Source organism: Eulemur rufifrons, chromosome 14 (assembly GCF_041146395.1).
Source record: "Eulemur rufifrons isolate Redbay chromosome 14, OSU_ERuf_1, whole genome shotgun sequence".
Lineage (NCBI taxonomy): Eukaryota > Metazoa > Chordata > Mammalia > Primates > Lemuridae > Eulemur > Eulemur rufifrons.
The window spans coordinates 17,576,188-17,596,154 of NC_090996.1; the positions used below are offsets into that span (position 1 = coordinate 17,576,188).

Genomic DNA, 19,967 nt, shown 5'->3' on the forward strand with positions numbered 1-19,967 from the left:
GATGCTGAGTCTGCGGTTCAAGGGTAAGGCTAGGGCATGTGTGTGTTTTAAATAAACAACATGCAGTTGGATCGGGGAAGCCCCCAGACCGGGTCTCAGTGCCCACCCTCTTCGAGCTTGTCCCCGCCCCTTGTGTGGCGCGAAGGCCACTGGGAGTTGTAGTCGCCCGTGTAGTTCGCCGGCGCTTCCCGGAAGTGACGCGACCCGCCTCTTCCTCTCGGCGTTTCCGCTGTCTCAGTTTCGCGGTGTGACTCTCGAACTCGAGTGGTTAGTATTTGTTGGGTCTTGTGTTTCGAGGAGGGGGACCCGGGTCTGGCTACGGGCGGGACTGGTGAGGAGTCGGGGGTCGGGAGGTGGTGGCCCGGGCCTCTTCTCGTGGTTCGTGACGCTCCGGCTTTCCTGCAGTTCTCCCGCGCCGGCCGGAGCCCCTCAGCGCGGTCGCCATGTCGCGCTTTTTCACCACCGGTTCGGACAGCGAGTCCGAGTCATCGCTGTCCGGGGAGGAGCTCGTCACCAAACCTGTCGGGGGTAACTACGGCAAACAGTGAGTTGGAGGGGCTGCGCCTCGGTGACTACTCGGGGAGTGCGGGGTTAGGCGGGCTCGGGAAGGCCGTGTATGTGGGAGGGGATTGAAGGTGAGGGCGGCGAGAGCGGCTCCTGAGATGGCGAGAGTTTACAGGATCAGAGCAGTATTAAACAAACTTCACGCTTAGAGTGCTGTGAAATATGGGAGTCCACCCACCAGATACAAGGGATAGAGTCACAGAGATTTCCTAGTGGCAGGGTCTGTTGCATCAGCTTTCTAACTGGCTTATAAGTATACAGCTTCTGTACCTTCTGTCGCCTTCCCGCCCCCCCCTTCTCTTCTTAACGCCGAGAAATCCTCAATGACCTCAGCTCGTGGAAGGAAACCCAAAATGCTTTGTTGGTATTTGGGGGGCCCTCTGATGTGGCTCTGAAGTCTGCCTACCTGGCTCTGCCAGCAGGTTCTTAAATATCTCTTATGGTCCTGTTTACCTCCACTTAAATACCCCTCCCCTACCTCTGTAAATTAAAATTCTTTTACTCTGTAAAACAATGGAATGTTTCTCAGACTTCTTTCACTCTCATGCTACCTTCGTTGTTTCTGGCATATGGCTTTGCTACTGTTTAAAAAATATATATGTATCCACACACATATGTATATATCAATAGGAATATGATTTCGTATCACTGTCACAAGTGGAAATACCAATATCACTTGCCATAAAATAGAAAATAATTGTAAAAATTAATAAAATGAAAGGAATGGAGATATTGTTGCTGGCAGTGAGTCTGTTGTCTGGTCTCATTATTAAAGAAAAGTATTAGTAACAGAGATATTAATGCCATTGAGACTTTTCCTTGCTGTGGTCTCTCATACTTTGGAAAATATTGCTTTCTAGAACCTAGCTCAGGTACCACCTCCTTGAAATCTTTTCTGTTCATTACAGCCAAGGTACTCTTTCTACCTTTCTTTTTTGTTGTTGTTGTTGTTGTTTCCCCCAGTACTATAGTGACTTGGGTCTTTATGTAGTTATATCACATAGTGAATAAGCACCTTAATTGTTTTTGAGAAGATAGTGACTGTCATCTTTGTGCTACATTTGACAAAAGGCCTTAGTTATATAGGAAGAGGCTATGAGGAAGAAGAGTCAAAAAAGAGGATGAGTGTGGATGGATGGGCTGAGTTATTCAGTTCCACCTGTCGCATCTGAGAAGAGAAATAGCGATCTATTGGAAAGACTAGAACTAGGAAAGATTAATGGTCTGCTTTTTTTTTCTTTCAAAAAGGCCATTGTTGCTGAGCGAGGATGAAGAAGATACCAAGAGAGTTGTCCGAAGTGCTAAGGACAAGAGGTGAGGCCAGGAGAGGCTGGGTGATGGGTAGTCTCCGGGAGCAGTGGCGAGTTTTCCCCATGGTGGGCATGTCCCATGTGGTATTGGCTTCCCAACCCAGGTTTGAGGAGCTGACCAACCTTATCCGGACCATCCGTAATGCTATGAAGATTCGTGATGTCACCAAGTGCTTGGAAGAATTTGAGCTCCTGGGAAAAGCATATGGGAAGGCCAAGAGCATTGTGGACAAGGAAGGTGTCCCCAGGTTCTATATCCGCATCCTGGCTGATCTGGAGGACTATCTTAATGAGGTGTGTTGCCTGTGGGTGAGGGGGATGCAGAGAGGGGCGTGGGTTCCTAACCTGCTTGCAGGACTCATGTCTCCTCTGGGTTCTTTGCCTTGTTATATACAGTGTTTCCCAGATCACAAGAAACAAGGTAAATCAAGGAGAGGAACCTTTTTGGACCTACAAATTCATTGTGTTTATGTTTATTATCATCTCTTATTCATGGTTTGTACTTCTAGTGGTGATATATAAAGGATTTTCAAAAAATAAGTTAACAGATGTAGTCAATAAGTAGTACCAGTGGTATACAGATAGCAGGACTCAAAAGTGGTGGTAAAGCCTGAAGTTTATAAAATACTGCTTAGTCTCAGATTGCTATTTCCCTTTCTCCCCTCTTTAGCTTTGGGAAGATAAGGAAGGAAAGAAAAAGATGAACAAGAATAATGCTAAGGCTCTGAGCACCCTGCGCCAGAAGATCCGAAAATACAACCGAGATTTTGAGTCCCATATCACAAGTTACAAGCAGGTGGGGATGCTGGAGGCAGACTTTTTGAATTATAGGAACAGTGACCCCTATGTCTGAGACCCAAAAAACATTTGCAAATGAGAGGTTTGACTGGACAAGGAATCATGACAAAACTGTCCGGGGTGAAAGGGTGAGGTGGGGGTGTGGTTGGCAAGTATCCTTAATTATTCTCTCATTTCTCTCTTTCCAGAACCCTGAGCAATCTGCAGATGAAGATGCTGAGAAGAATGAGGAAGATTCAGAAGGTAAGAAGAGATCCTTACTGAAAATTGTTAGGGGTACCTTCGGCCTGGTTCCTTGGTTGCCCTCCAATCTTGCTCTTCAGCATTCAGGCTTTTTTCTCTTCCCCCGTTTCCATCAGGCTCCTCAGATGAGGATGAGGATGAGGACGGAGTCAGTGCTGCAGCTTTCCTGAAGAAGAAGTCAGATGCTCCTTCTGGGGACAGTCGAAAGTTCCTCAAAAAGATGGAGGTAAGAGTCAGGGTTACACTGAGGGGCAGTTTGCCTACCAGGGCCATTCTTGGGTCTCTGGGAAGAAGAAAAGACTCAGAACCTTTGGCTTGGGAGGGGTAGGATTTAGTTAGTCTGGTTTGAGAACAGACTTCCTCTTGTATTAGAGCACTGAGCAAACTTAAATCTAGGCCTAGTTCTAGGGGCCAAGTTGCAATTTGATTCTGGGTCTTCGTGGTCCATTCCAGCTCTTTTTTCTTTTTTGAGACAGATCTCACTCTGTTGTCCAGGCTAGAGTGCAATGTCATCATCATAGTTCATTGCAACTTCTAACTCCTGGGCTCAAGCAGTCCTCCTGCCTCAGCCTCCTGTGTAGCTGCAACTATAGGTGTGCACCACCACACCTGGCTAATTTTTCAATTTTTTTGTAGAGATGAGGGTCTTGCTGTTGCTCAGGCTGGTTTTGAACTCCTGAACTCCTGACCTCAAGCGATCCTCCCGCCTCGGCCTCGCAGAGTGCTTAGGATTACAGACATGAGCCACCACGCCTTACCAATTCCAGCTCTTCATAGCTTTACCACAAATAACCACTCTTGCCCTGCTTCTGAAAATCCGTGGAACATGTGTCAGCAGGGAGAGCAGAGAGATCATTCAATCTCTCTATCTTCCTGCTGATTGATTCTCTTTCTTTTCCCTCTAAGGATGAAGATGAGGACTCAGAAGATTCTGAAGATGATGAAGACTGGGACACAGGTTCCACATCTTCTGATTCAGACTCGGAGGAGGAAGAAGGGAAACAAACTGCGCTGGCCTCAAGATTCCTTAAAAAGTAAGAAAAGTAGTGGGACCTAGGGCTGCAATGGGAAGGGGAGAAAGTCATCATCTTGAAGGTTGTTGCTTCTTTCATGTAGTCATTTTAGGTTGTAGAAGCCTACCCAACTCTTCCCATTTTACAGAGAGATCTCAGAGGGTCAAGTATATTAGGTGGTTAAGGTCACAAAGCTAATGTGTCCTGAGGATGGGATTTGAAGGCTCGAGAGTCCAAATATTTACCCATAACTTTATCCACTGCTTGTGTACAGGGTGCAAATCTCACTTGGGCATCTGTTAGCCGTGTGATATTGGACAAGCTACTTAACCTTTCTAATCTTTAGTTTTGTCATCTATAAAATGGGGCAGGGACCCTGCCTCCCAAGATAGGTGCAAAAATATAAGGATGTCGCTCAGCCCAAGATTGGCACATGGTAAGCCCTCAATGGTGGTTGCTACTGTTGTCATCCTTCCTGAGAACTTTTTAGTGCAGATATAGCACATAGACTGCAGCAAGCCTTTGTGAACTAGGACAGTCACAGAATGGGGAAGGATTTGATCTGGGTTTGGGTTTCCCAGTCCTTAGTTCTTCTTAGGTCTCAATTTTTTTTTTTTTTTTTTGAAACAGAGTCTCACTGTGTTGCCTGGGCTAGAGGAGTGCCGTGGCATCAGCCTAGTTCACAGCAACCTCAAACTCCTGGGCTCAAGCGATCCTACTGCCTCAGCCTCCCAAGTAGCTGGGACTACAGGCATACGCCACAATGCCCAACTAATTTTTTCTATATATTTTTAGTTGTCTGGTTAATTTCTTTCTATTTTTTAGTAGAGACGGGGTCTTGCTCTTGCTCAGGCTGGTCTTGAACTCCTGACCTCAAGCGATGCTCCCGCTTCGGCCTCCCAGAGTGCTAGGATTACAAGCGTGAGCTACCACGCCTAGCCTGTTTCTTCTTTTGCAAAAAAGGTGGCAACTGATCCTATGTACCCACAGTAAAATCTCAAGCTCACTGAAAATAGTGCTCTTTTAACAAGAGGAACTATTGATGTTCTTTGGGTTGTTTTCCTACTTGTAGAAGTTGTGGTTATGCTGCTTCAGGAGGTAGTGAGTTTCCCAACACTGAAAAAGTCTAGATAATAGGCTGAACATCCACTTAGTGGTCACTTTGTTGAGTGGTGCTCCAGGGAACACTGGTCAATGTCTGGGAAGCATTATCTGTCACTTCTCCTTGGAATGTTTACAGCCATGTATTATTAGTACATTAGAGTCTGAAAAGTGCCACCAAAATAGATAAGCTTAACTTTATTAATCATCTCTTAAACTTGCTTGATCATGAAACTCATTTTTTTTAACCTATTGACATCTTACAGAACCATCAATGTTGGTTTTGGTTCAGATCTATGATATCTACTGTGCTTTATGTACTTATCTTCCAGTAATTGTGTATTGAGGTGTCCCATTATTTGGGCTGGTGTGTGCAGTATGCACTGCACATTTGCATCACACAAAAGCCTCCTGTCTGAGGGAACAAGTGAGGATTAAAATCAAACTTGTGACATCACCACAAAGGAAAACTGCAGACCATTATCTTTAATGAACGTAGACTCAAAAATCCTCAACAGGCTGGACAAGGTGGCTCACACGCCTGTAATCCCAGCAACTTCAGGGGCTGAGGTAGGAGGATTGGTTGAAGCCAGGAGTTTGAAACCAGCCTGAGCAACATAGCAAGACCCCCATCTGTTTAAAAAAAAAAAAGAAAAGAAAAGAAAAAAAAAATAAGCCAGGCGTAGTGGTGTACACATGTGGTCCCAGCTACTTGGGAGGTTGATTAAGGAGGATCACTTGAACCCAGGAGTTGAAAGCTGCATTGAGCTATAATCATGCCACTGTACTCCAGCCTGGGCGGTAAAGCAAGACCCTATCTCCAAAAAATAAAAACATACCACTGTAAGATTGTCTAATGATAAAACTCACTTTACAGGTAAAATCCTTTGCAGAAATGCAAAATATGATTAAATATGATTTAAAATATCATCAAACTGAAACCTCTTGGTCTAAATCATCACCAAAGCTCTGAGATGATCAGAGAAACTAATGCTATTTTAAAAATTAAGGCTTCTAAAGAACTTAATCTTCCTTGGCTTAAAGTATTTTACTCTTAGCCCCAAGAATGTTGTGATCCACACCTGAAAAGGACAGTGAACTCTCATCATATAAAATTCTAACTGAAAAACCTAAGACTTGGCTTGACCCCGGCTCCATGACAGATTATACATTGGTATATTCACATCTTGTTAGAAATCATCAGAAAACAAATGTTTATGTTATATATATCCAACAAATGCAAGCTATGTTTCTAAAAGGTCATCACCAGCTACACCTCTACTTAATGTATAGTTAAGAGACCAAAAGGTTAATTGTTAAGAGATATCAACAGAAGTCAGGCCTAAAACTACACTGAAAGGAATGATGCCTTCTCAGCCATACATACTGATCTAAAGCCACTAGATACACACCCTTGCTTAGGATCCTAACAACCTGGATGTGCAGACCCCCTAGAGATCCTGATGTTCATCTTGGGGTGGGGGGAAAGCTTCAAATAGTATCTCGGTAAGATATCATAGGTCAATCATGACATCAGGTGTAAATAATTTCCTCCAAAAGCCTTCAGTTCAAGATCCATAATTGAGGCTGGGCACAGTAGCTCATGCCTATAATCCCAGCACTTTGGGATGGGAGGTGGAGGTGGGAGGATTGTTTGAGGCCATGAGTTTCAGGTTCCAGTGAGCCATGGTCACACCACTGTACTCCAGGCTGGGCAACAGAGTGGGACCCTGTCTCTTAAAAAGAAGAAGAAAAAGGATCCGTAACTGAGACAAAAGCTTTCAATTTTATTATCAGTGTCGTCCTCCACTTCTGTGTCTTTTGTGTTAGTCTTTTTTGTTCTTTTCTCCACTGCTAATCTTTTCTTTCTCTTTTGAACGGTTAATTATCCAAGTTTCAAAACAAAAATCTTCATTGCCATATTTGATTGAGTCCAATATGTTGGCTGGGCATGGTGGCTCACACCTGTAATCCTAACACTCTGGGAAGCTGAGGTGAAAGGATCACTTGAGGTCAGGAGTTTGAGACCAGCCTGAGCAAGAGCAAGACCCCATCTCTACTAAAAAAAAAAAAAAAAATAGGAAAAAAAAAATAGAAAAAAATTAGCCAGGTGTGATGGCAGCCGACTGTAGTGCCAGCTACTCGGGAGGCTGAGGCAGGAGGATAGTTTGAGCCCAGGAGTTTGAGGTTGCTGTGAGCTAGGCTCATGCCGCAGCACTCACTCTAGCCTGGGCAACAGAGCGAGACTCTGTCTCAAAACAAATAAACAGGCCGGGCGCGGTGGCTCACGCCTGTAATCCTAGCACTCTGGGAGGCCAAGGCGGGAGGATCACTCAAGGTCAGGAGTTCGAGACCAGCCTGAGCAAGAGCGAGAACCCCGTCTCTACTAAAAATAGAAAGAAATTTTATGGACAACTAAAAATATATAGAGTGGCCTGCACTATATTCTAAAAAAAAAAATATATATATATATATATATATATATAAAATTGGCCGGGCATGGTGGCGCATGCGTGTAGTCCCAGCTACTCGGGAGGCTGAGGCAGGAGGATTGCTTGAGCCCGGGAGTTTGAGGTTGCTGTGTGCTAGGCTGATGCCACAGCACTCTAGCTCGGGCAACAGAGCAAGACTCTGTCTCAAAAAACAAAAAAAAGAAAGAGAGAGAATACAATCTGTCAGCAACAGGATGCTGGGGGAAAAAAAATAGTCCAATATGGGCACTTACCAGAAAGAGTCCAAGATACCTTTCATCAGTTTTGTACTTAAGAATTCCTACCCCAACTACAATTTCAGAAGTGTCAGTGTGCAATCTGTAATTTACCTCTAATGCAGTCCAAATAACAGGTTTGAAAATTTAAATATTTCAGCGCAAACTAAATTTCATAGCTAAAAATTAATTCTAAATAAAATTGATTTCAAATACTGGTCAGTCAAGACTAAATCTGTAATAAACATTTTATGATACTGGGATAAATACTTTGGGAAAGAAAACCAGATTATTGAATCAACTAAGAAGCTACTTGATTAAAGTTCACTAAGCTGATTGTTAAAGGCATTCTTCTAGATAGGCTTAGCCTGATTAAAAATTAAATAGAATACAGATTCTAAGTGTTTCTTATAGTATTTGACTGTCTTCTTACTTCCTGCCCAAACCCACCACCTAATATCCAGGTGCTTTGATGTTACCAGACAGCCTTATCCCACATCAAAAAGAGGCTGAAGCTCTTGAGAATAAACCCACTTCTTTATGAGCTTGTTTTGACCAAAAGATGAAGGCTGAGAAATTTTAATGAGGAGAAGGGTATAGACTGGTTTAATATGACATGCTGAAAAAGAATACTACCAGACAGCCTCTCATGTTTTCTGGAAAATCCATCAACCCTGGATGGCTTACTCAAGGAGAGCTAATGAGTTTACACACAAAAAAGTACGAACAAAATTCACTGTTCTGTGTTTTCCTCCTGTCTCCTTGCTCCTCTTTCTCTTACATAAATCCTGCTTTCGTCTTGGTTGAAACTCAGTCTAAAAATTAATCTCCCTAACAGTGGGGTGCAGTGGCTCACGCCTGTAATCCTAGCACTTTGGGAGGCTGAGGCTGGAGGATCACTTGAGCCCAAGAGTTCAAGATCAGCCTAAGTGACATAGACCTCATCTCCACAAAAAATTTACAAAGTTAGCCAGGCATAGTGGTGCATGCCTGTAGTCCCAGCTACTCGAGAGGCTGAGGCAGGAGGATTGATTGAGCCCAAGAATCTGAGGTTGCCACTGCACTCCACCCTGGGCAACAGAGGGAGACCTTGTCTCAAAAAAGAAAAGTCTCCCTTGTTATACAAGTAAAATAATGTCTGTAAATTATTCTTTGAGACTACAAAGCCACAAACTCTCAATGTCAAAAAGCTTTTGACATACGAAATTCTAATATTATTTTCTTAAAGGCTTTCCTCAGAACACTGATGGAACTAATTTTAGATTTTGGGGGTGGGGTGGGGGGCGTTAGGTAGGTATACAAGGTAAAATTTCACAGGTTAAAACAACTCTGTGCAGAGTTTGAAATAATTTGTCTCTGTCATTAGGTTTATATTTTGTTACATGAATACATATTAGAGATGGTTTCAGGCAACATTAAGTGGCCTAACGTGGTTTTGAGATAGCCAGTGATGTTTTTCTTTTTTGTGGAGGCATTTTGTTTTATTGAACAATTGTTTTTTTTTTAAATTCAGAATTTAGATTAATCAATTATCATAAGAAATTTTATCTATTTGGTGGGATAAACTGAGTAGTACGTGACTGATAAATAGGTCAGTCTAGACAGAGCAACTAGTATCAAAGAAAATAACTTGTTTATAGATACTTTGAAAAACCTTACAAGTTAGCTGTGGAGCAACATGGCAGTTGTTTCTACGTCTACAGTGGCCTGGTTAGCACCTCTACCTTAGTAGACCTGGCCCTGCCATTCTCTTCATAAGTGTCTTGATGGGTGTAGTGTGACAGACCTTGGTAAGTAGTCCAACAAATGCAAATGCTTAGTGCTCTTTGCCTTGGTTATGGTTATGGTTAACTGCTCTCCAGGTCGTTCTTGTAGAGTATAACTCAGAGGGTGGAGGAAAAGAGGAAGAAGCCTTATCGGTAAGGAGGAGCTGGTCTTTCATCTCCTCCCATGTCTCCTGGCAGGGCTCCCACCACAGAGGAGGACAAGAAGGCAGCTGAGAAGAAACGGGAAGACAAAGCCAAGAAGAAGCACGATAGGAAATCAAAGCGCCTGGATGAGGAGGAGGAGGACAATGAAGGCGGGGAGTGGGAGAGGGTCCGGGGTGGAGTGCCCCTTGTGAAGGTGAGGATTTTAGAGTTAAAATGAACTAGGGAACAGTTTGAGAGGACATGCAGGTGCCCTTCTGGTCAGGATGGGAAAAAACTTAAGGCAATAATGGGTTCCTTTTGGCATGCACGTGACAGGATGTATATTGTCCTAGGAGAAGCCAAAAATGTTCGCCAAGGGAACTGAGATTACCCATGCTGTTGTCATCAAGAAACTGAATGAGATCCTACAGGCCCGAGGCAAGAAGGGAACTGATCGGTAAGATTCACGGGCCTGGGTTGTAGGATTACAGAGTGGAAGCTCTTTTTCTCTGTGACACGAGGTGGAAGTTAGTGGGGAAATGGTTCTGTTTGGGGAGGATCTGTGTATGGCTGTAGTAGAGGAACAATATATTTGGGACATAACTGGTCCATTTTCTGCTCTTCACTCTTCTTGTGACCTAACCAGTCACTTAACCTTTTGGGACTATTTTCCCATCTGTAAAATGGGAATAATGCTCACCTTATTTAGTTACTAAGTGACTGATGAGGATGGTAGACGTGAAAGCATTTTATACTGTTCCAGGATTGTTAGCATTATTGTTGTTTCTGTTTGGAATTTATAAAGGAGAAGCAAGTACACAGGTGTTAAGGGTGGAGGAATAATGGGCTGCCCTGCTGTCTGAAGGGGGCATCCTGTGTGACAGGGTGAGACTTTTTGATCTGTCTCCAAAGCCTCACCCAGTTCTGTACCCCTCCAGTGCCGCCCAGATTGAGCTGCTACAACTACTGGTTCAGATCGCTTCTGAAAACAACCTGGGAGAGGGTGTCATTGTCAAGATCAAGTTCAATATCATTGCCTCTCTCTATGATTACAACCCCAACCTGGCAACATACATGAAGGTGAGGACAACGAAGAGAAGTATCTCAGGGCATAGCTGGTGGGTCAGGAGAAGGTACCTATTGTTTTAAAATTTGGGGGCTTTGGAAACAGCCTTGGTAGTTGAAGGCCCCTTGATCTGGTGAAGGGGCTCTTGAGAGGCATCCACTTATTCGACCCTCACACCTCTGACTCTGCAATCTAATCTCTTGGCAGCCAGAGATGTGGCAGAAGTGCCTGGACTGCATCAATGAGCTGATGGACATCCTGTTTGCAAACCCCAACATCTTTGTTGGAGAGAACATTCTGGAAGAAAGTGAGAACCTGCAAAATGTTGACCAGGTAAGGGGAGGAGGAATTGGTGGGATAACTGGAAACATATGCATATGCTTTGGGAAAGCTCACTGGAGACAGAAAGGTTGAGGTTTGGGACTGATGGAGATCAGTCCCAAAGTTTGATATCTGGGCTAATTTGTTTCTTCTTTGCCTTCATCTTCAGCCACTACGTGTCCGTGGCTGTATCCTAACTCTGGTGGAACGAATGGATGAAGAATTTACCAAAATCATGCAAAATACTGATCCTCACTCTCAAGGTGAGCCTGATCAAGTATGGGCTTTGGTGAGAGGACAAGTGTAGGGAATAACACTAACTTTTGGGTTTTATAAGGATTATACTAAGCCAGAGTGTTTGGAAAGCCAACCCTTCCTTACCCAGCATTCATTCTGAAGGGCTGTTCACATGCTGGGCCTTACTCCCATAGTTTCTCATTCAGTAGGTCTGGGTGAGGCCTGAGAATTTGCACTCCTAATGTGCTCCCAGGTGATGTTGCTGGTCTGGGGGCTATAACTTGAGAACCATTGGAGTAAGGCATTTATTCACTGGTCTTGTTTAGCTTTGCTCATTGGCATTGGGATGGGAACAACTCAGTAAAAATGTGTATGTGTCGACCAAGTCGAGGGCATTGTGATGAACAAGGCTCGGTGCTCATGCGCTTCCCTTTGATATTAGAGAAAGGCAGTTCAACAAATAATAATAGTAAAGTAATAAACAAGATAACTTTACATAATGTAAGGTGTGAGTGAATTAGAAGTTAAAATAGGGCCCCATGGTAGAAAGTGACAGGAGGAGTGGCTGCTTTAGATAACGGTTGAAGGAAGCATCTTTAGGCAGGAGCCACGTGAGATGAGATCTGATGAGGAGGGGTTAAATCAGGGGAAGAATTAGCAGAAAAGAGCTTCTGACAGAAGGAACAAAAAGTGAGCTTGGCATGTTCCAGGAATAAAAAGGCCAGTGTGGCTGGAGCACAGTAAGGCCAGGGGAGAATTGTGGGCCATAAGGCAAGGGCGGGACCTTGCAGGCCCTTTCCGGCAGAGGTGGGTAGTTGGGATTTTTTTCTAAGCTCTGGGATGAGAGGTGGTGGGTTCTGGGAGAGGATGATGTTTCCAGGGCACAGCGAGTAGACTTTTCTGATGGGTGCAGAAAACAAACAGGGGTAACTGGATTGACTGGGACAGAAGGTTGGAAAAGTCTGGGTGCCCAGCTGAGATGAGGGTGGGTGCTCCCCCTGCCAGAGTACGTGGAGCACCTGAAGGATGAGGCCCAGGTGTGTGCCATCATCGAGCGAGTGCAGCGCTACCTGGAGGAGAAGGGCACCACTGAGGAGATCTGCCGCGTCTACTTGCGGCGCATCCTCCACACCTACTACAAGTTTGACTACAAGGCGCATCAGCGGCAGCTCACTCCTCCAGAGGGCTCCTCAAAGGTGAGTGCGTGGCCCTCCTGTCAGAGGGGAGGGGGATGTGTTGACCTGTCCTGCATGTCTCTCAGGACTTGGTGGCACATCTATTCCCTAGGGACTTGCTGAGGTGGAGCAGGGAGGTAAACTGAGGGATTAGAGTGAGGCTGGGTAGAGTCTCATCTTTGGTTACTAAATAGCCTGAGCCATTTAAAGCCTTTGTCTTTGCCGGATCTTGTTCTCGAACAACCCCTCTGCCTCCCCAGTCTGAGCAAGACCAGGCAGAAAACGAGGGTGAGGACTCAGCTGTGCTGATGGAGAGACTGTGCAAATACATCTACGCCAAGGACCGCACAGACCGGATCCGCACGTGCGCCATCCTCTGCCACATCTACCACCACGCCCTGCACTCCCGCTGGTACCAGGCCCGTGACCTCATGCTCATGAGCCACCTGCAAGACAACATCCAGCATGCAGACCCTCCAGTGCAGGTAGGATAAGGAGGCCTTCTGGCCTTGGTGGTGATGGGGAGGCCAGACCCTGTCCTCTGAGGCAAAAGGGTTCAACCACAATAGCCACCTGTTTGGCTGGTGCAAATTTAAGTAGACAGTTGGTCTTTCCCAAATGCCCACGTTCTTTGATCTTCTTGCATGTTAACACGTATGTTGTCCCAACAGCATTAGATTCCTCTGGGATAGAGAAAGATTTGGGTTCAGCCAACATTTAATTCTATCCATTGTGTATCTGGTTCAGAACATTAGGACATCATCTTAATTAGAAAGACGAAAAGAACTCATTAAGAAGTTGTTAAACTAAGAAGAAAGACAGGGAGAAGCCCAAATGCAACATGATGTGGTGGAACATAACAGTGGAACGACTAATTTTGTGTGGTGATATTTGAGCTCCTTTTCATACAGAGGAAGCAGTAAGGTGGTGTCTAAAAGTGCAGATCCTGTAAATCTGTGTTCAAAATTCGGTGATGTTTACGTGTAGAACATTTGGACAACCTGTCTGGTAGTGGGGGTTTTTGTTTGTTTGTTTGATTGTTTGTTTGTTGAGACAGGGTCTTACTGTGTGGCCTGGGCTAGAATGCAGTGGTGTCATCATAGCTCACTGCAACCTCAAACTCCTGGGCTTGGGTGATTATCTTGCCTCAGCCTCCCAAATAGCTGGGACTACAGGTGCGCATCACCACACCTGGCTAATTTTTAACATTTTTTTGGATCTCACTGTGTTGCCCAGGCTGGTCTTGAACTCCTGGCCTCAAGCAATCCTCCCACCTCAGCTTCCTAAAGCACTGGGATTATGGGTGTGAGCCACTGCGCCCAACCTGTTCATCTTTTTACGGTTGAGTTGAAGGAGTTCTTTTTATATCCTAGACCAGTCCTTTGTCAGATACATGTTTGGCAAATATTTTCTTCCAAACTGTGGTTTGCCTATTCATTTTCTTAACCATACCTTTTGATGAAGTTAATTTATCAGTTTTTTCTTTTCCAGTTATTTTCTAGGTCCTATCTAAAGAACCCTTTGCCTACTTGAAATTCATGAAGTTTTTTTAATTTTAATTTTTGTAAGTTTTTATAGGTTTTAACTTTTATACTTAGATTTATGACTTGTCTTGATTTAATTTTTACATATGATATGAGATTTGGATCAGAGTTCTTTTTTTCCTCTACATGAATACCTAGTTGTTCTGGTAGCATTTGTAGGAAATACTTTCTTTCTCCCATTGTATTGCTTTGGTGCCTTTCTGGCAAACCACATGAAAAACCATATGCTTCTATAAGTGTGAGTGCATTTGGGGCTCTCCCTGCTCCATTCATGCGTCTCTTTGTCCTTATGCCATTCTCATACTGTCTTGATTGCTGTGCCTTTTACCCTAAGTCTTGAAGTCAGGTAGTATGAGTCCTCCAGCTTTATTCATTTTTGAGATTGCTCTTTTTTTTCCAAGTTGATTTTTATTTCTCCTTTAATTTTTCTTAGCAATATTTTCCAGTTTTCAGTATAGAAAATTATTCATGAATGTTTTATAATTTTTGATGCTATTGTAAATGTACTAGTTTTTAAATTTCATTTTCTAATTGTTGACTCCCAGTCTGCAAAAATACAGTTAATTTTTATATATTGGCTTTGTATCCTGCCATTTTGTAAATTCAGTTATTCTAGTTATTTTATAGATTCCTCAGGATCTTCTACTTAGATTATCATGTCATCTGCATTTTGAGACAGTTTTATTACTATTTTGATTTTTATTTCTTTTTTATTTCTCTTTCTTGCCATATTGCAATAATTCAAATCTCCCAAGATAGCTGAACAGAAGTAGTAAGAACATACGTCTTTCCTTGTTCACAGCCTGAGCAGGGAAGCAGTCTACATTTTACCATTAAGTATGATGAGATGTAGATTTTTTATAGATATCCTTTCTCAGATTGTGGAAGTTCTCTTCTCTGATCATAGTTGGCTGAGAATTTTTGTCATAAATCTTGAGTTTTGTCAGGTGTTTTTCTGCATCTATTGAAATGATACAGTTATTTCTCCTTCATTCTGTTCATGTAATGAATAACCATGATGTTATATTTTTATACTAACTTTTTATTCCTGAGATGTGTCCTACTTGGTCATGTATATCATCTTTTATATATTGTTGGATTCTATTTGCCAATTTTTTTTAAGGCTCTTTGCACTTGTGCTCATGACTGATGTTGATCTCTATATTTTTATTATTGTTGTTAATAAAGACTTAGTATTTCCCCTTCAAATACTTACCATCCTTCCTTCTTAATTAGCTGCAAATCCATCTTCCCGATTGCTTAGGCCAAAAACCTTGGCGTCATCCTTGATTTATTTATTTATTTATTTTTTTTTTTTGAGACAGAGTCATACTCTGTCGCCCAGGCTAGAGTGCCATGGCATTAGCCTACCTCAGAGCAACCTCAAACACCTGGGATCAAGCGATCCTTCTGCCTCAGCTTCCCAAGTAGCTGGGACTACAGGCATGTGCCACCACGCCCAGCTAATTTTTTTATATTTTTAGTAGAGACTATGTCTCAGTCTTGATCAGGCTGGTCTCAAACTCCTGAGCTCAAGCGATCATCCTGCCTCAGCCTCCCAGAGTGTTAGGACTACAGGCGTGAGCCACAGTGCCCGGCCATCCTTGATTCTTGTTTTTCACTCACGTACTGCATCTGATTCCTGGACCATTTCTGTTCAAAATTCTTACCTGACCACTTCTATCACTTCCACTTTTGCCCTCTGGTCTAAGCCACCATCGTCTTCTGATTTCCCTCTGCTTCTGCCTTTGTGTCCTTTCAGTCGTTTTGTGCTGTTCTTGATACAGCTGCCAGAGTAACCCTGTTAAATTAAGTCAGATTATATCACCTATTTGCTCAAAACTTCCCATGGTTTCCCATGTTGAAACCCATAACGTGGCTCACACTTGGCCATCCCTCAGCTTATATCTTTTACCAACCCTGGCCACATCACCATCCCTGTTCCTAAATATACCTGGCATATTTCTTCCACAGGACCTTTGTGCTGACTTTTCTTTTTTTTAGAATGTTCTTCTTCCCCCAGATACTTGCATGACTTGCTCTGTCTTCTTCTTTAGGTCTTTATTCAAACACTCCCTTCAAAATGAGGCCTTCCCTAGTTATATAAAATTGCTAGCCGCCACCACCACACATGCTTCCTTCCTGACTCCGTCCCCTGCTCTAATTTTCTTCTTAGTGTGAATCACCTTCTGTGTAGTGTGGATATTTTGTTCTCCGTAGCCCACCCCTGGAACAGAAGCTCCATGGAGGGCAGGGACTTGTCTGTCTTGTTCTCTGTCCCAGCCCATAGCCTAGTGCTCAGCATGTAGGAGGTGCTCAAAGTATGTTTGTTGAATAAATGACTTGGCTTGTGGCTGTCACGTCTGAGTGCGTTACTTTTTGCCCCCAGATCCTGTATAACCGCACCATGGTGCAGCTGGGCATCTGTGCCTTCCGCCAAGGCCTGACGAAGGATGCACACAACGCCCTGCTGGACATCCAGTCGAGTGGCCGGGCCAAGGAGCTTCTGGGCCAGGGCCTGCTGCTGCGCAGCCTGCAGGAGCGCAACCAGGAGCAGGAGAAGGTGGAGCGGCGCCGGCAGGTACCCTTCCACCTGCACATCAACCTGGAGCTGCTGGAGTGTGTCTATCTGGTGTCTGCCATGCTCCTGGAGATACCCTACATGGCCGCCCATGAGAGTGATGCCCGCCGACGCATGATCAGCAAGCAGTTCCATCACCAGCTGCGGGTGGGCGAGCGGCAGCCCTTGCTGGGTGAGTGTGGGGCTCCATAGTGCAGCAGACTTGCCTCGCTCCTTGATTGCGTTTAAGGATGAAGAGAAATCAAGGGGAATAGCTCTCTAGATGATTCCATTTGATTTAATGATAACTTCTCTGCCTGGAACTAAATATTTTATAAATAATAATTCATTTAATCTTCATTAGTAATTACTCTGTGGCATAGGTACTATTAATACCCTCTTTCCTGATGAAGAAACTGAGGCACTGAGAAGTTAAGTGTCTTGCCCAAGTGTAACACAGCTAATATGTGCCTCCAACCTTTCTTTCCTATTTCTCCCCTTTGCACACTTTATATTCCAGCCAAACCAACAATAATAGAGCCTTACCATTCACAAATCTAACACTGGCTCCTTTGATAACTTCTGAAAGACCTGATCATGCAGGGGTTATACGCTTGTGGTTTGCTGGGAAAGGAATTGGAATCATGCCCCTCCTGTGAGGTTGGTGCATGGGAGGACCTGATGAGTGAGCCAAGCTTACTGTCCACAGCCACGTCCCCTGACAGATTTGTCCTCCATTGGTCACGTATATCGTGGTGATACGGTCATGCTTAAGTGCAGGTGCCCGTTGAGCAAATTTTAGTGGTATTTTATTTTGTGGGGAAATGTACAAAATCTGAATTTCTGTATGTCTTAGAATTTCGGTGGCTCTGGCTCCCCTGGGCCTGCCTTCCCACAGAGCTAGCAGCTGTGGGGAAGGGCTCTCCAGTTCACCACAGTGCCTACCACTGCCCTCTGGCTCTTTCCACAGTGGGGCCAAAAGTCAGTTTCTGTTTCACCCCTGCACTTTTGTTTGGTTTGTAGAGAAGTATTCTTTGAACTTTGCTTCTTTCAAAGGCATTAAAGTGGAGGCTATTCCAAGAGGGTTGTGTACTTTTCCTTGCACTTTGCCGTGTTCATACATTTCTATTTGGGCCTGATGCGTGCACATTTGAGCTTTCTGTGCCTGTTCTAGGGTTGGCTGTGTTCATGCTTCTCTGCATGTGCCACCCGTTTCCATCCTTAGAGCTTTTGCACTTTGCCTGCCCTGAATTCCAGTTACTCTTGTTTGCCATGTCTTATCTTCCTGTCTTACCTCTCAGGACAGGATTTGGGGGCCTAAGTTCATAATCTGCACATAAAACCTGTGATTTTACAAAGGTGAATTAGACTGGGGCTTAATTCTTTAAGGAAAAGAAGTGAGCCACTTTGAAGAGTAACAGTGTAAGCAAGGTATGAGTATAACACAAATCATGAAGGTAATATAAGAATGAATAGAGTTTGGTAAATGTCATTCAAGTTGAGATGGTAGAGGGTTTTGGGGGGTCAAGGAGACTTATGAGAATCTATTGAAAGCTATGGACCCCTTTACTAGGAAGATGTACACGACAATTTGTCAACATTTTCAAGGGATTTACCAATCCCCTGAAGCACATCTATGGACTTATGTAGTCCAAAGCTAAGTAAATTTATTCAGCTGTTAAGTGACTTGTACAATCACGCAGCTGTTTAGTGGAGAGCTGGGAAAGTCTCTAGTCTGGCTGTTTGCTCTTCTGGCCCCTGGTTCTCTTTGAACAGTGCTGATGGGGGCAGGAGCCCTGGACCCAGATTTCCCTAGACCATGTCTCATTCCCGACCTTTCAGGTCCCCCTGAGTCAATGAGGGAACATGTGGTTGCCGCCTCCAAGGCCATGAAGATGGGTGACTGGAAGACCTGCCATAGTTTTATCATCAATGAGAAGATGAATGGAAAAGTATGGGACCTTTTCCCCGAGGCTGACAAAGTCCGTACCATGCTGGTTAGGTGAGCAGACAGAGGCCATGGTGGGTGGGGGAAGAGAAGACTGGTCGGCCTCCTTCCCTGAGGACCTTCCCCTCTTCTCCCGTGTGCCCACAGGAAGATCCAGGAAGAGTCACTGAGGACCTACCTCTTCACCTACAGCAGTGTCTATGACTCCATCAGGTAGCATGGGTCCTGGGACACAGAGGAGCCCCAGCTTTTTGGTCAAGGGTCCTAACTGCCCCTGTCTTCTTTCTCCCCAGCATGGAGACACTGTCTGACATGTTTGAGCTGGATCTGCCCACCGTGCACTCAATCATCAGCAAGATGATCATCAATGAGGAGTTGATGGTAAGGGCTAGAGTGGTAAATAGACGGGTGGGGTCATGGTGGGATTGGAGTGGAGGAGTGTGATCTGTGTCATGTCGCTTCCCCTGCCTTGGTCCCCTCAGGCCTCCCTGGACCAGCCAACGCAGACAGTGGTGATGCACCGTACCGAGCCCACTGCCCAGCAGAACCTGGCTCTACAGCTGGCCGAGAAGCTGGGCAGCCTGGTGGAGAATAACGAGCGGGTGTTTGACCACAAGCAGGGCACCTATGGTGGCTACTTCCGAGGTGAGTGGTTCCATCTCCTCACTCTCCCAGGATCCTGCCCCTCTTGCCGCCTTTCCCCTGCCACTCACTCCTCCCTTCCTTCCCTTTCTCCTACAGACCAGAAGGATGGCTACCGCAAAAATGAGGGCTACATGCGCCGCGGTGGCTACCGCCAGCAGCAGTCTCAGACAGCCTACTGAGCTCTCCTCTTCTCTCCCTATGGCCTAGACCATTCAGCCCTTACGTCCTAAACTACACCCCAGTCATTAAAGGTCTATTTAAAGTTGTTTTACTTCCTGATTGCATGGCACCACAAAGGTGTATTGGGCCCATTCATTTGCTGATTATGTTTCTGAGGTTCTACCACATGGCAGACACAAGAGTCGAGATGCAGAGATGAATTGTGCACATCTCTTAACATGTTTGACGTTTAACAGAAAATTGTGACAATGTGTGACATGTTATAATGGGTATGAAAAAAGGTGAATATACTGAACAGGTGATTGTGGGGTGTAATGTCAGGGAAGACATAATGGAGCAGTAGTGATGGATGGTTGGACCAGGCAGGGAAAAGGGAGTCTGAACCATTGTGAAGTGTGGTCCGTGGACCATTTGGGATCCTGTTACCTGCTTTCGACAAGACAGGTACCATAATGAAGAGGGAGTGCTGAGATTTTTATTTATTTATTTATTTAATTTTTATTTTTATTTTTTATTTTTATTTTTATTTTTTTTTGAGACAGAGTCTCACTCTGTTGCCCAGGCTAGAATGAGTGCCATGGCGTCAGCCTAGCTCACAGCAACCTCAAACTCCTGAGCTCAAGCGATCCTCCTGTCTCAGCCTCC

General features: G+C 44.5%; 1 protein-coding gene across 1 annotated transcript; it reads left to right on the forward strand.

The window, feature by feature from the left end:
• Positions 1-207: 207 nt before the first annotated feature.
• On the forward strand, positions 208-19,532 carry EIF3C (eukaryotic translation initiation factor 3 subunit C). Its single transcript, XM_069486686.1, has 21 exons — positions 208-267; positions 406-544; positions 1,813-1,878; positions 1,979-2,168; positions 2,545-2,670; positions 2,861-2,915; positions 3,032-3,141; positions 3,822-3,949; positions 9,701-9,860; positions 10,000-10,103; positions 10,585-10,726; positions 10,920-11,045; positions 11,203-11,296; positions 12,276-12,466; positions 12,706-12,930; positions 16,379-16,742; positions 18,392-18,551; positions 18,645-18,710; positions 18,791-18,878; positions 18,980-19,142; positions 19,239-19,532. Exons 2-21 carry the CDS (start codon positions 444-446, stop codon positions 19,319-19,321), a joined length of 2,742 nt encoding a protein of 913 aa, XP_069342787.1. The 5' UTR covers positions 208-267; positions 406-443; the 3' UTR covers positions 19,322-19,532.
• Positions 19,533-19,967: the final 435 nt, after the last annotated feature.